Source organism: Coccomyxa subellipsoidea (genome assembly GCF_000258705.1).
Source record: "Coccomyxa subellipsoidea C-169, whole genome shotgun sequence".
Taxonomy (NCBI): domain Eukaryota; kingdom Viridiplantae; phylum Chlorophyta; class Trebouxiophyceae; family Coccomyxaceae; genus Coccomyxa; species Coccomyxa subellipsoidea.
In genome coordinates, this window is record NW_005178036.1 from 2,181,602 (window position 1) to 2,196,879 (window position 15,278).

General features: G+C 52.0%; 2 protein-coding genes across 2 annotated transcripts; both read right to left on the reverse strand.

Annotated features, from left to right (window-relative positions):
* Window positions 1-366: 366 nt before the first annotated feature.
* COCSUDRAFT_83698 (hypothetical protein) lies at window positions 367-7,999 on the reverse strand (the record flags this gene model as incomplete). The annotated part of the gene is made up of 16 exons (XM_005648310.1): window positions 367-588; window positions 873-1,058; window positions 1,410-1,515; window positions 1,726-1,814; window positions 2,319-2,478; window positions 2,863-2,966; window positions 3,315-3,417; window positions 3,712-3,815; window positions 4,161-4,284; window positions 4,748-4,875; window positions 5,102-5,218; window positions 5,517-5,602; window positions 6,217-6,364; window positions 6,699-6,819; window positions 7,140-7,250; window positions 7,869-7,999. 16 exons carry the CDS (start codon window positions 7,997-7,999, stop codon window positions 367-369), a joined length of 2,040 nt encoding a protein of 679 aa, XP_005648367.1.
* A 223-nt stretch (window positions 8,000-8,222) lies between these two features.
* COCSUDRAFT_28997 (hypothetical protein) lies at window positions 8,223-11,448 on the reverse strand. Its single transcript, XM_005648253.1, has 7 exons — window positions 11,264-11,448; window positions 10,891-11,106; window positions 10,624-10,762; window positions 10,260-10,403; window positions 9,549-9,704; window positions 9,008-9,100; window positions 8,223-8,741 (listed from the first exon to the last, which is right to left on the reverse strand). Exons 2-7 carry the CDS (start codon window positions 11,013-11,015, stop codon window positions 8,652-8,654), a joined length of 747 nt encoding a protein of 248 aa, XP_005648310.1. The 5' UTR covers window positions 11,016-11,106; window positions 11,264-11,448; the 3' UTR covers window positions 8,223-8,651.
* Between the last annotated feature and the right edge of the window lie 3,830 nt (window positions 11,449-15,278).

Here is a 15,278-nt window from a genome sequence, read left to right on the forward strand (position 1 = left end):
TGCAACGCCTTTGCACAGATCCCCTCGCCTGATCAGGAATCTGTGCGACTCAGTGCACTGGGGAGCGCCTTGCGAGGCAACGCCCCTGCGCTGATTCCCGCGCCAGATCAGGACCTGGTGCGGCTTGAGAGGCATCGCCCCTGCACAGCTCCCCGCGCCAGATCGGGAGCTAGTGCGGCTCGGGAGGCATCGCCGCTGTACAGATCCCCGCGCCAGATCAGGAAATGGAGAGGCATCGCCTCTGACGTTATCCCCCGCGCCAGATCAGGAGCTGGAAAGGCAATGCCGCTATACGGATCCCCGCGCCAGATCAGGAACAGATTGCAGCTGGGGAGGCATTGCCGCTGTACAGGGCCCCGCGCCAGATCAGGAGCTGGAGCGGCTCATCTTAATGTCGAGAGGGCTGGAGGGGGCGCGCTGCATGAGTTCCCCCGACCTCACGGTAGAGAGGGGACCCCCCAGCGAGAGCCGCGCCAGCAGCGCCGGCTGCTGGTTGACTGCCAGGCTCTCTGCTGTGTAGGCCACCTCGTCCAGCGCGGCCGGGGCCTGCAGCGGCCGGTGGAACAGCGACACCTTCTTGCCCGTGATCTGCGCAGCATGCAATGAACTTCTAAGCTCCGCGAAATTGGCGTGAGGGGGTGTGCCACTAACACACAAACAGAACCCCATCAGAAATCCATCAGCATGGCTGACGGCAATGACAAGGCTCCCTTTTAAGATCTCTGCCTTTGCTTAACCTAAGAGTCAACCGCTCTACCCATTCAACATGAATGCTGCTCCAACGGCGTCTACATTGAATAATCATACTTTTGATGCATCAGGCCAAATAAGGCGGCGCCAAAACAGGCAGCTAATGCCACATCAGCGCACACCTTTGCCAGCCTGGCGGTGTCATCAAGGATGATGGCGTCGACGCCGGCTTCGCGCTGTGCGGAGTAGTGCTCCATCGCGTTGTTGGCGTCGCCGAAGGTGAAGAAGAACAGCCCCGCGCGATGGAACTGGTCCACCACGTCCTTCAGCCGCTTCAGCACATGCGGCACCGCCTCTGCCACCACGCCCTATTCAAATCCGAATTCATATTCAAAAACGAATAGCCAAGTTCAACACATTACACTACAGCAAAAGCGCCTCTGCAGGTGGCAAATGCAATATAGGAGACCCTTCTGAGAGGCGGCGAGTCGGAGGGCTGGAGCAATGAAATCCAGGGATAATTATTGCATGCTGAGGATAAGAGTGCTGCCCCTTGAGCTTCGTGGTGCTCTTGATGCGAAGATCTTTAGGGCGGTTTTGAAGACACAGGCTATTTGAGTATCAAGAGGAACAGAAGCAGACCGAGAGCAGGAGCTGGCCAGCAGATCCTGAGTCAGCAACACAGTTATTGCTCGCTGGCAGTAAGAACCGGCGCCCACCTGCAGCTTGGAAGATTTGGCGAAGATGAGGGCGGCCTCCAGGCTGTTCATGCGCGGGTCGGCATAGTGCTTGCTGCCCGCGCACGTCAGAAAGAACACCGGGTACCTGCCAGCAACCCAAGTTTATCCCACCCTTGTCCAGCTATCTAAACTTCAAACTATAAGCCACACCTCCTCAACACTTATTTCCAATGGCAGATTGTGTTGGACACTGCTGTGGATTGTGGATCAGGCACATGCGCATGCGTGATGTGTCTTTTCTTTGCAAAGACTTTGGTCAAGATGTACCAAGGGCTGCTAGACATGTCTCTCTCACCTGGCGCATTTGAGGGAGAGGAGCGTTGCGCAGTCGGGGTCGAAGCTGCTGAAGATGATCTTGCGCTTGTGCCCCTCCTCCAACACCACCTGTGCATGCAGCATGTTGATGAATGTATGACAGAAGAATGACATTGAACGTACTGATCTCTTACGCTGCAACCCTTTTGGCTTGGACATCCTGCAATTTGCCAGCTGCCGTTGCATGGGCTGATTGGTCACCGACTCATCGTTGTGCTCTATCTAGGCTAGGGAGGCACCTTGCTCCAAAGTGCCCCAAGCCTCTAGAGCCTCCGAAGGGCACGTTGAGGACAGGTGTGTCAGCTATGCACATTGGTCAGGGAAGGCACTGGCCCAGCCACATTTTCTGGCCAGCGCGCACGACCGACACAGAGACCTCAATATGCCGATCGAATATCTGAAAGCTTTGAGAGAGAATCATAAGATGCAAGTGGGGGTTGCCAGGGGTTGCCAGGGAACAGGGAAAACCCCACAGGATGCTCAGAGGCTTGAGATTACATAGAAGGATATGATAAGGGACAGCGTCCCCTCACACCTTGCACCGCAAATCATGTAAGAAGGCCTGAGATTCACTGAGAGGGAACGCGCCCGCAGAACGGAGTCGCAGAAGTAGTTGCGCGAGTACCAGCGCGTGGGCATGGCGGCCAGCTCAGCGTCAGTCGGATACTTGAGCTCTATGTTGAGCCCCAGCCAGGGCGGCGTGTCATGGAACGCCTCCCGCAGCGTGGCAATCCTGCATGCATACGCGCGCCGGTACACTATTAGTCACAGCCGCTCAACAGATGAAAACCTTTTAGCCGACAGGGTGCTGTGCAAGATGGCCCACCTTGAGGAGTATGGCAGGGGATTTCGTGCAGACACAAACATGAGCGGACTTCTACTTCACTGAATTATGTGGCGAGCTTGACATAGAAACATGCCAGAGGATGAAGGTTGAGACACGCGCATCAAAGACATACGTTGCTGCTCATTTGCTGATGCACACATTGCTGCAAAGCCTCAATGGCAGCATTGACATCCCGCAAGACCATTGCACCAAAATAAAAACAGCATGCAGATGTGCCTGCAGTCACCATGTGCTGAGAGCATCTGCATGGAGCATGCACAGAAAAATCACCTGTCGGCGATGAGCCAGGAGCTCTCGTTGGGCGAGGCATTGATGATGACGGCCTCTGGCGACCCGATGGAAGGCTTCAGCTGCGAGCGCAGAATGTCCTCTGCCTACGAAACACACACTCAGGCCGTCATGTGGTAGTTTTTTCCGTGTCTAGAGCTGGCCTTGCGTTCTCAGTGAAAGAAGAGCATAGGAGCAAATACTGCGCAGCACCTAAAAGTACAGAAGGGGGTCATTCATTGTCTGTACGCAATCCCCTCTGTTTGTGGGTATCTAGGCAGCTTGTCATGCAAAGTTTCCTTGTGCTGCATGCTCTGCCAGATCCTAACTCTCACTCCTATCTCGTTTCTCCTATTTTTCAGGAGTAGTCATGCAAGTGCTTGCACTGACACAACTGCCGTATGAGGCTGCGCAAGAGAGTTATCATAAGAGGTCCAAGAAGAAAGGGAGCGCACGGAGGACATGTTGCGTTTGAGGTGGCGCTCGTTGTGGCTGCGCTGGCCGCGCAGCATGCTCGCGTGCTTCCCATTCGCCGCCATCGCATGCGTGAATTCCTTGCTGCAAGCACACGATGAAAAACACGCAATGAACTTCCTGCATCAAACACAATGCACAGAAGACAGAGCTGCGTTCATAGCATCATACAGACCAAACATGCAGCTCCTCCACCTGATGTTGGATGCAGACATGCGGCTGTGCAGACCCTCCAGTTGAAAGACTTCAGTGGCAGTTCATTTGCTTGGATGTGCCCAGTTTAGAAATGATGGAAGTCAAAATTAGGCACAACGGCAGGGCAAACAAGTGGGTGGACCCTCCAAGGCTAAGTGAGATGGATGGGGCAAAAACACACACCTTTTGAGCTGGCCATAGGAGAGCGCCGGGATTCCAAGGCGCACCACCTCGGACCCGATGGACAGCTTCACATCAAAGTCATGGTGGACAACCACCTCGCCATCCTGGCAGTGGCATGCAAGGCATTTCAGCTGTCAGAAATGCGACATTGACTTACAACTAAATCATGCTGAAGTGCGGGTGACTACTCCTGCTCCTGTTCGCACAGCTCTGGCTTGGTCCGCGGCAATCTCCATTCCACTTCATAACGTCTATGAGTACATATATTGATTATTTTGTCCCAGGGAACTCAAAAAAGAACTACAAATCCAGGGCGTCGTCAGCATAAAAGCTATGCGCATGCTTCGGCACGCAAGAAGTGGTGACCCCTGCACTGAAGGACAGAGACTGAACTAGCTGTAATGATGCTACTGATTGTGAATAATCGCCGACAGCAAGGCTCGGCGCACCGCGGTGACGTGCACATCAAACTCGATGAAGTCGACCATGCTGGTGGCTGCCTTCTGGAATGACAGCACCGTGTTCTCGCGCACGCTGCGGCCACGCCCCTTGCTCGCTCCCGACCCTCGGTGCCTGCGCAGCGGTCCCCGGCGTAGGTACGTGATCTACCTCTTCAATTAGAGGTTGTGACATTTGTTGGCCGCTCAAGAAGTGGTGAAAGCAGCCCTCGGTGGCTCAGCCTTGCAGCTTTGTTTGAGGAGGCTGGTTGGTCAAGAATAGAAGCAAGTGGCAGAGGTCCAGTTTCTCTTGACAGGGGAAATGGGAGACTGCGTGAAGCCTAGAAAAAGACTGGTTACCGGACGGCAGCAGCATTTGCGAATGTGCATCATATGCCTGTCCAAGTCATATGCATGGGCTTGTTGCAAGATCGCTTGAGACTCATGCAACCAGACTGGGCCGAGCACTCTTGTCCTTCCTGATATTCTTCTTGTTGCACAGTCAATCGTGCATGAGCCTGGCCGCAATGGAAATGACTAAGTATTCATGATGTGATTGTGAGCCCAGTTCAGCAAGAAGAGGGGTATCAATTGCCCACCCGATGTCCAGAGTGCCCAGAAGGGACGCGGCAGTGGGGCTCCATTTGGCTCGCTGCAGGTCCCCCAGGTTGTTGTAGGGGTGCTCCAACGACGTGACCACCAAGAACCCCGCCTTAAACACCCCCACCTGCCAGGTCACCAAGGGGAGATAATTTAACAAATGACAAAACAATGACGAATCAAATTTTGCGCCCTTCTCAAAGATGCCCATGTCAAACAGCATGTATTAGGATCACACCCAGCAATAAAGGGCCACAAATTCTGAGACCGAGCTCATAGGTGATCACTGTAAATAGCAGCTGCAGCAAGACCTTGATCGTGTGCAGGAATTATCAATGGGTCTGAGCGATCACCTGTTCCAAGTTGGGTGACACCAGGGCTGCAGCTATGGCCCCTTGCAAGGGCAGTACTGTGGGGGTTGACACAAATGCGCGCGCAATGAGCCGGCCGTCCTTCTTCGCGGTCACATCCTGAACAAAAAGATCACTTCTTGATGACAAAGCTACGGCTCCTCACACAAAAAAAGCCCTCAAACCCCCCTCCCAGCCAAGGCAGCACAAACCACTCCACTGACAGCACCAGTTGAAGCCTGAAAGCAAACAGAACATGAATGAAGGAGGTAGGAACAGCGGTACCAGATCCAGTTCTAGAAAACATCCGCTGCTTCCCAAGGCAACGTCAGTGTTCCTATGGTGGAAATTTAATGCTGCGCAGATCCATTCCCACAGACGCGAATCCATACAGGCTCTGGGGATGATGATCATTTACCACTCGGAAGGCGAGGGCATCCAGCGACTGCCCATTCATGTAGAATATAATGCCGTCGCCGCCAAAGTCATCCTGCCGCCCGCTGACTGTAGCACCCACAGCACACACAGCGCGCATCAGCCACACACCTTCTCCAATCGCTTACTACAATTTTAAGACCTGCTCACATCTGACGCCTCCACATCGCGCATATGGTATGACTGCTCAGTGCGGGACTGATCAATCCTAGCACCATTGGCAGCTTGAAATGATTCTTCATGTCACTAGAGAGAAGAGGCGGTAGACTCCATATCCATCAGAGCTGAGACACAATCCATCGAAATGACCGACATGTGAAGATGTGGGAAGAAGCTACACACAGCCCTGTATACCTGTGTCATCAAATGTTTCATACAAGTGACACCAAGACAGATTACAAACTTTTGCCTGTGAACCCCCGGGGAGCCAGGTACAATGAGGATTGACTTTAACTGGAGTGGTCTGCACATACGGACTTGCTTGAAGATTTCCTAGTCGACTCTACCCTCCATCTATCGGTAAATCTGGTGTTGTTTCGAGCTCCCCAGCCCTGATTTTCCAGCTCAATTTGGATTTGGGCATGCCATATGTCGTTGGCCCCATTTTTCAGGTGCACATCTAGATTGGGGGGGCTGAATATCAATCTCCTGGTGGGAACAAGGGTGTGTGAAGGGGCCCTCACAGGAGGCCTCCCCGTGAGGAGGCAGGCCCAGGTCCTCAGAGGAGATCGTGGCAAAGGCTTTGCCCTGCGGAACGGCCGGGTCGCCCGGCCGCGCCTCATACAGCTGCACCTTCACCTCGTCATCGCAGCAGCCGTTCTCCAACACCACCTGTGGCACAAGCGTTCGCTATATAAACAAAAAACAAGCCACTGAATGTCCTTGGCAGCAGAAATCTACAGTATGAATCTTGCATGCATTGAAGGAGGAATAGATTGTACCAGGAACGTGTACATGGCATCTGTCATGAATCATATGCAGTGCCAGTCTTGAATTGCAAATGAAAGTCAAGTGCCATTTAGTGGCACTGGTCATCTGGAGTCCTTTTCAAGGCATGCATTGGTGCCGGGGTGGGCTGGATATTGACTGGTGGCTGTGGTACGATCTCCAGGCACAACTGTGATCATTAGTTTCTGGGAATAAAAGTCAGTCATGAACCACGCACCAGGGGCTCCTTGCTGCCTGGCGGCTGTCCCACGCGCAACTGAAATGCTCCCACACCTGCCTGGGTCACCCATCCGCTGTCGCAGTTCTCGCTCGTCGGCTCAAACAGGTCTTCGACCACCCTGCCCCCATGCGCGCACACTTCATCAAGAAGAATATCCTGACTTCGTTTCAACCCCCTTATTCCTCGGCTACTGCTGCATGCACTACGCAAGCAGAGCTGCCCTGCTTGTGGCTGTGCCCTTGCTTGAAGGGTGGTGCAAGACTGCTTGCCCCGCATGGGATGCCTCACTACAAACCGTTCCTGCTCTTCCGGTTCTCCAGCTATCAAAGGCGGCCAATGCAGTGTGCCGAGCTTCTTTCAGGGGAAAGAAAGTCTGGCCTAAGAATTGAGCACAGGAGACAAGCATGCATGTCTGAGTGGATGATTGGGAGGACACACCCTTTGGCCGGTGGTTCACTGCAGGTGCGGTGTACAAGGTCCCATACCAGGGGCCTGGTAGTGGGTGACTGCCGGTTCCCATTGGCACAGTACCGATAGATGAACGGGAACCTGCGCAGGAAGTACAGCTGATCGAGTAGCATGCATGATTATGCAAGCTGAAGCAAAGATCTGCGGGGTGATGGACCTTGACAAGACGGTGTACGATGAGGCACTAAAACTGATATCTGCACCACGATGGAGTCTTTTCTAATCAAATTATTGAGGCCATCAGGCGGATACATCATCTTGGGGTGCCAAGGTAGAGTACAAGGTTTACAGATAGCAGATTTTGTTTGCTGCAGACAGAGGCGAAGGGGGCTAACTTTTCTTTGGGTATGCATATCGGTTCGGTCTCCCAGATGCCGTTACCTGCACGCCATTGATAACTTCATGCTGAGATAGCTTGAAACCAAAGAAGCAGAATACTTCTGACAAAGAATGGGGTTATGCTTTTTGGTCAAACGCTTCCCCAACAGTCAATAAAGGCCATGTACAGGTAAAGTTTTTAAATTGATGCTATGAGTAGCAACTCAACCAACTACACATCTTACGCGTTTGACCAAGAGATCCACGTCCGCAATCCCGATAGGTTTGGACCAACACTCGTGGCAAAATTTGCTCCGAAAATCACGCTCAAACTCACCCAAATGGGGCTTCGTACGACAAGGTATTCGCTTGTTCAAGGACCATGCCCCAAGCTCGGGGATGCTGCCAACGAGCGATAGTTTCCTGCTGATGTCGATGGCCCCCCCTGTGCCAGGGGCGTCCCCGTCCAGGAAACTGCCGGTTGATACCCGGAATACAACCTGAACAGACATATCTGTATCAGCTGACCTTGAGCCTCATCCTACAACATTTCATATTTGTGTGGGGTCGTGCCTTCTTGCCTTTGCCTGCGTAACTTCGGGGAACAACCAGGGGTGGATTGCCGGGTAGCAGGTACCTTTGAAGAGCCTTTCTTGCATGCAGGGAGGCAGGTGCAACCTGCAAGGAACTTTGATGAATTGAACCCAGCTGTTCCAGTCCTGTTCCTCTCCCGATGCAAATATATTGACTGCTTACATGCTTACATATACATCAGGCGCACCGTGCTATGAACCAATCGGGTTGAATATTCGTATTTAAGTTTAAACTTTATATTGATCTGACTCAGAATATTTGGACTGATTCACTAGAAGTAGCACTGGCGCCACAAATTCACTACGCGTAGCCGTGGCGGGGGATTCCCAGGCATTGTCATCACCCTTCCACTACATGTAGAGATCATGCATGCCAAGAATGAAGGCTCAGTAACCATTACAATCACAGTATTGTTGCGATGTCCGACAGACGGTGAGTCTCCCACTGGCATACACATGTGCCAATGTGCTACTGCCTCTGCCAATCAGCGCAAAATCTGAGATTGTGCCACCATGTGCCACCTGTCAAGGCTGCATGAGGGTGCAGTTCCGCTGTTATGGGGCCGCTGCCTCAGAACACAATGTCACTGTCTTCTGGTGTCCCGCTCATGTCCGCTGCAGGTGCCCCGTTTTCTGTGGTTGTTGTTCCCCTGGCACGCCGCTGCATCGCACAATTATGCACGTCAGTCAGGGTGTCATCATGGCTACTTGAACACTTTCACTATTGCTGGCAAAGAGCTGTGGCACGTTTCTTTGTATTAAAGTAAGCCAGCCTTGATGCACTAGCAAAGGGGGGATCTTGCACGCTGGCATGAATAATCTGGGACATCTCCTGGCTATGATCCGATTCAGTGGCGTGACAGGCAACACGATACCCAGTGCAGAGTTCAGCCGCGCAGGAAGGATGAGAAAGATCTAGAGACCCACCTCGGCATCCTGTATGGCTCCGTCCCTCTTCTTCTTGGCCTGCACCTTCTTCAGCCGGAAGAACTCCTCGCGCTCCAACTCATCCAACTCTCCCTGCAGCACCAAGCCATCACCTTTTATGACTTGCAGAATTTGCATCTCACTGCATTCTACAGGCAGCACTGACCTTGCTTGACCACAATAGCCTACAGGAGGCAGGCTTCAATCTTTGCGCACAGCGCCCACAATATTGAGGCACCTCTACCAGCAGAATTGGCACATGCCGCAGTGCAGGGAGTGCTTTGCCAAGCAGAGGGCAGGTCGAGGTAGGTTGAGACTCAAATGTTGAGTGTTGTGGGGGGCCATGCTTGACTAGGCATGATTGGCAATGGTTGCAGCAAGAAGTGCCTCACCAGCGCCGAACGAAGCACAGATGGACATATCTGATTCAAGTGCGAGCATGCTTGGCGGTGATTGCAGCAGGGCATGAAATGTCAGCGTAAGAGGATCTATGAGTGGACATCTGTGATACAAGGGTCAGGGATGAGAGAAGGGGGCGCGCCTTGATGTAGGAGATGGTGTTTTCGAGCCTGGGCCGCACGACGTTGTCAAGGGCGTTGACTCGGCGATTAGTCGTCTTGATGGCCTCGTCCAGCGTCAGGAACGCCGTCTGCAGCGACGCCAGGTTCACCAGCAGCTCCACACTCTTCAGGAACGCCTGCGCCAGACCAGCGAAAAATTCAAATCGAGTTGTGACAGACACACTAAGTTTTGGTCATGGCTTTGGGACCTCTTGGAGTCTTTGCAGGCCGTAGATAGCAAGGTTGGGCCATCTGTGACTAACGATGGGGCCAACTTTAGGTGATGGGATGTGCTAACGAAGTGCAAATCCTTTCATAGAGGAAGCTGTAAACAACTTGACATCTGTTCCTTATACTCACTAGATCAGCATGTCCTACCTCGTGGTACCCAAGCGGTAGGAACACAATTCTACCCTGCTCAATATAATTACAACAACAAGATTAGTCTACCAAAGCCCCCAACCACCATATTTGCATCCCAAGGCTCGTAGTGTTGTCAAGACAGCATGCCTCTTGACACTCCAGCATCTGAAGCGCTTGCTGAGGGCCTCAGCCACATAAAACTTCCCTGAAGTCAGGACCCTCAAAATTCAACATGTGAGGAAGACCGCATCACAAGAGGCTTCCTTTACTTGAAGGAAATGGAAAGGATCCACAGATCTTGCAGGTCGCGTGACTTGTGGGCTGCCCACCTTTCGGCACTGCTGCACTTGCTGTCCTCCCTTGCCCAAACCTGTGAGGCCCATCTTCCCCTCGCCACCTGTCAAGGTCTGCTCAAACTTGGGGATCTTGACTCCCGCCACATTGTCTGTCTGAGCAACCACGCGCACTTGTGCCTGCAGGACACCATCAGGCACTGTCCAATTCCTGCTAGCTACTTCGGCAAGGTTCCAAAAACAACAAGCAACTATGCCTCAGCACAAACTTTGACGCGAGGTGACTTGCTGCTTGATTGCATTAGCACTCATAGCTTCTTGAAATGCAGATCTTGAGTGTTCGAGTAGGTCAAAGCTACATGTACTGCAATCAAATGGCAGTCCTCCCCTAGGACCCCACCGTCTCAACACTGTCAAAGACCGTGTGCCTGAACTCCCCCGCAGCATACTTTGCCTCTGTCAGTGCAAAGGCACTCTCACGCATGGTCTTTCCCATGCTCTGCTTTGTGTCCACGATTTTCTTCAGGATCTGGCGGAACCTGCACAGCAGGTTTGACACGCCTTCAAGACAGCCATTTGCCTACCATTAATATTGAAGCAACAAATTCGAGATCAGTTGATTGCAGAGTAAGATGATGATGGTAGAGGATGGGATGGACAGGCTCACCTGACCGTCAAAGCATCAGCTTTCTTTTTCAGTAAAGCGTGCCCCTTCACAGCCCCCACTAGACGGGCTTTCATGACTGCCAGTACAGTGACGGTCGGAACCACCACATATCTGTTCTGCGACATGACGGTGACCTGGAGCCAGTCTCCCTGGCTGTCAGTTCAACTCAGAGCCGAGGTGTAGGTGAAGTCAAGCGCTTGCACAGATCCTTATCACCTGCTACACCAGTCGCATCACTCATAGATGTGTCCTATCCTATGCAAGCTTTTAAGCGATGTAGCATTCCTGGCAACAATAGGTAACCTATTGTGCTGGAGCTTAGATGTGCTGGAGCTGACAAGATAGGTCAAGGATTCTTTTTGACGCAGCGCACCTCGACTACTCAACTAAAGTCACAAATCAAAGTCAAACGTCGTCCTAGGATCGCAGCAGTGTATGTTGCAAGAGACCGAACTTGGCAGAAATAGGGCTTGAGATGTTTGACAAGATTGAAGCTCTCGAATGAAGTCCGGCAAATGGACGTTTGCACCTTTCACGAAATCGTAACTTTTTCGAAATGTTACACTACCTGCTCAATGGTCAGGCATGGCTGGGCAACAGTTTGTGTTGCACCTAATAGTGCCAAACTTGGCTCCTATGGGACGCTCTGCCTTCCAAGTGAAGGCCTTCAGGCTGTCTTGCACGAGGAAGGACATACATTCATTGTTGAGATCAGCAGGAAGAAGGGCCACATATCTAATCTTATACTATGCTGAGCAGAGATCATATAGGTACCAGATCATGATCAAGCCATCTCAAGATCTTCTAGAACTTTGTGAACTCCAATGAGTGGATTTGTTATGTACTGGACATCATTGTGTCTCTCAGACTCTGAAAATTTTCTGAGGAAATCAATGCTGGCTGCTGCTCACCAAATTGTTCAGACAGCGCAGTCACTGTATTCTTGGCACCACAGGGCTAAACGCAACGAGCATGCATTGGATGACAGCTGCATAAGCGATAGCAACACTGTGTGCACCATGACCATCGCCTACTTTTTCTTTTGCAGCTCCAACAACTGCCAGGCCGTCTTTTGTTTTGCTGCCATTCATGGCATCAAGAGCCTGATCAACCATCATTATCTTGATGCAGTCCCCAGATGTATACCTTGGCATCAGACTGCCCTGTGCGAGGGTGACGACAAGACCACTGATCCGCTCTTGCTCCTTGCCTGCATGCGAAAGCACACTGTCTTCAACAAAGGCTGAACTCATGTCCTTCAGTCAGTGGTGGCATGACTCCCACGCTTTGCAGTCAAAGTACCTAGCTAGACCATAGCAGCTTCCCTCTGACGCACCTCCAATGCTAGGCTTGCAGGCTCTAAAATACTCGCGACAGGAATGCACAATAACATTGCCTCCAGGGCCTCCGGCCCTTGCCGAGCCCAAGGGTGCCCATCAGCTGGGAGTATTTGACTGCGTGGTTTTTTGAGTCTCTGATGGCCGTTGCTGCAGCCCAGTACTGCTCCCCTGTGAAGCCGGCAGCGCATGCAGGCGTCAAACCCTCCACCGCGTGGCACCTGATCGACCGCTCCAGGTCCCCCACTCCTGCAAACACACACCACTGGTCAGCCAGTACACTCTTTGAACGTCTGCAGCAGCCGCACTATTCTCAATATGACATGAGAAACGTCCCCCAACTCTGTCCGGTCGGCAGCTCAGAGACGGCTTTGAGAAGGCCTGCCAGCCATTGCTTGACTGCAGGCGGCGAGAATGTGATACTTAGAACTCATCAGGCTGCCGCTGTGAATTTAAAAAAACGTTGAAGGGCGCCTGCCAGAGGGTGCTGTCTTTGTCACCTGTCAGTATCACTCTGCAAGGGCCTGCCACCCTGAACAGGAAGCCTACATTGCCACCACAAACCTGCTAGCATACAGCAGGCTCTAGTCGCCAACTCGGTCCCAGAGCAATTGATAGTGTACATGCAATAGCGTTCCTGAATAAAATTTGCAATTATACATGCAAACGTCTCGCCTGCAGATAGGTGGAGCAACGTCCAGTTTCAGATGCCAAATGCTTGCATGTCTGATCCACTTGCGAATGTATCAAGTGGTGTTGAAGTAGTGAACGTTTTCATGTAGCCAGGTGCATGTGAGCAGCAACTCTACACACATATCTGAAGTCCAGTCTGAAGTCCATCTGCTGACTGTGAGGAAACTTGTACCTCATATCGGCAGTCCGAATTTTGTCATCAACTGGCTCTATTGGGTCTTGGCTCTGCTTCCCAACGTGTGCTGCCCTGTACTGCACCATGTCATTGAAGCAAGCCGGGGCTTTGGCTTCTGGCAAAGTCGCCCATCACTCATATCTTATCCTGCATGCAGTGAGGCACACGCTATTTGTGAATAACAGAGAGCGAGCTCCCTTTGTTGCCACAGGGTATTTTTAGCTGAAAGCAGCTAATCTCAGTAAAACCATTGCTAAAAGTCACTCGCATTCACAGAGAAAATGCTCACCTCTCTGCACCAACTGCAAGAAGTTGTAGTCAGAAGACATCAGCAGCACATGCGTTCTTCTCTAATGTCATGGCAGCAGATAATGCAGTTGATACTTGTGCGGTCCTGCCAGCGGCATAATTTTCGGCATAGTCCACTATGATCAGTGGGTAGTTGCCTTGCTTTGCTGACTATGCTGCTGCATGCCTGAATGCCTGTATGACTCTTGGAAGGGGCGACTGAGACTGCGCTAGGAGTGTTTGAACAGTGACCCATCCAAGAAGTTCCCTGTACCTTTCATCTGCTGACGCTTAAAGGGCCTTCAACTCTTGACCCCTCGCTCACAAGGGACCCATGAATGTCCGCTGCAAGCTGCTTGTTCCTTGAGGCGCTGTCCAGCAGAGTTGCAGCGAAGGCGGTTGGTATCGACACATCTCGAAGCCTGCAGTCTATGTAGCAGGGCTGCAGACCCGTGTCCTTGTCATGCTTCAGGAGTCTTGTGATCAAGGCTGTCTTTCCACAGTTTATATACACATGATCACATGGAAGCATGTGGGATGAGATGCTGCTAACAAATGAATGATGTCCTGTTCCTTTTCGCGGCTGAATGAGGGCGGTTGAACCCACTGCGAAGTTAAGACACCATGTATTCAGTGACGTCGTTAGCATGAATCTTCCCAGGATGAATGCATGATCAGGCAGGTAGTTCCTTACCTTTTGCTGGTCACTGCAGCTGATATTCCTCCGAATATGAAGGCGCTGATCACACAGTCAGCAAAACAAGCTACTCCAAATGGCTTGATCTATAGGCGTCACGTTAGGCTGTAGATACGATTGGGGTTCAGAACCCGGCGTGAAAGACTGTTCTGAAAGCTGCATGCTGACTGATTCATCTTTGGATAGCAGCACTTGATGCCCGATCAGCTGTTATGCGCGCATTTGAAGGACAGAAACGCGTGCACGTGGGGATCCCCCGTTACGTAGGGGACCCCGGGACCGCGGATTTCAAGAAAATCGTTTAAGTCGTTCAGGGAGTGCCTTGTGCAGAAGCAAGAGGAGCACGTAGAGGAGCACACATTCACCTTGAGAGTTTCTGAGACGGCCTGCAGAAGGGAAAAAGAGTGGAGTTCCATCGTGTGGGGTGACAGGGTGACCTGCTTCAATAGGCCATCTTGTTCTTCAGCTCAGGCAGAAGAGAATCTGACCACAAGGAGCGCGGGGCTGGAGGCAATTGACAATGTCCGGTCTTGCCGAGCTGGCGCCAGGATCTCTGGAAGAGGAGCTGGGTGGGTTTGGGGCCAAGGCAGCCAGCGCAACTCCCAAAGAACCTGTGAGTGTCTATCTCTTGGATGGTCCTCTCCTTAGCTCAGTGTACCTGCATTTAGGCCCCACAGTAAAATCAGCTCGCTGGAAAACTGACTTCTGCTGACATTGAAGACAGCGGGAGGTTATGAGCGCGACATATCTATGGCGATCGTGAAGGGTTGCTTGACTCAATCACCTGAAGAGAGAAGCTGATTGAGAACACGATGCGGCTTCTGAAAACTCGCAGACGCAGTTGTATCGTTTTATGCTGTCTTCCCCAAGCCCTTCAGTCTCTAAGTACAGTACCTTGCATGTCCAGGATAGGATCAGCCTTGGTCCAAAAAGTCGTGACTATTCACTTTTTATCTGCACTGCCACAAGCAAAACAGCACATCTGAATATCTCCTCTGCTGATTGCAGATCCGTCTGAAGAAAGACAGCGAAGTTGCAACACCGGTGGAGACACCAGCAAAGCCATCAGAGGTGGATCAAGCTGCCACAGCTCCTCCGGCAGGCCCTCCCGATGCAGCAAAGCCTGCGAAGGAACAAGGGGACAAAGCTACATCAGGGGCAAGCGGCGATGCTGTCCAGAGCTTGGAGAAAGCTTGGC

Bases quoted from the DNA above. Each gene is read 5' to 3' on its own strand.
- COCSUDRAFT_28997 (XM_005648253.1), bottom strand. From the start codon at position 11,015: ATGTCGCAGAACAGATATGTGGTGGTTCCGACCGTCACTGTACTGGCA. The intron at 9,101-9,548 runs GCGCGCCCCCTT...TTGGTGCTGCAG, and splicing joins ACACCATCTCCTACATCAAG to GGAGAGTTGGATGAGTTGGA. The intron at 8,742-9,007 runs GTGGGTCTCTAG...TGTGCGATGCAG, and splicing joins GAGCCATACAGGATGCCGAG to CGGCGTGCCAGGGGAACAAC.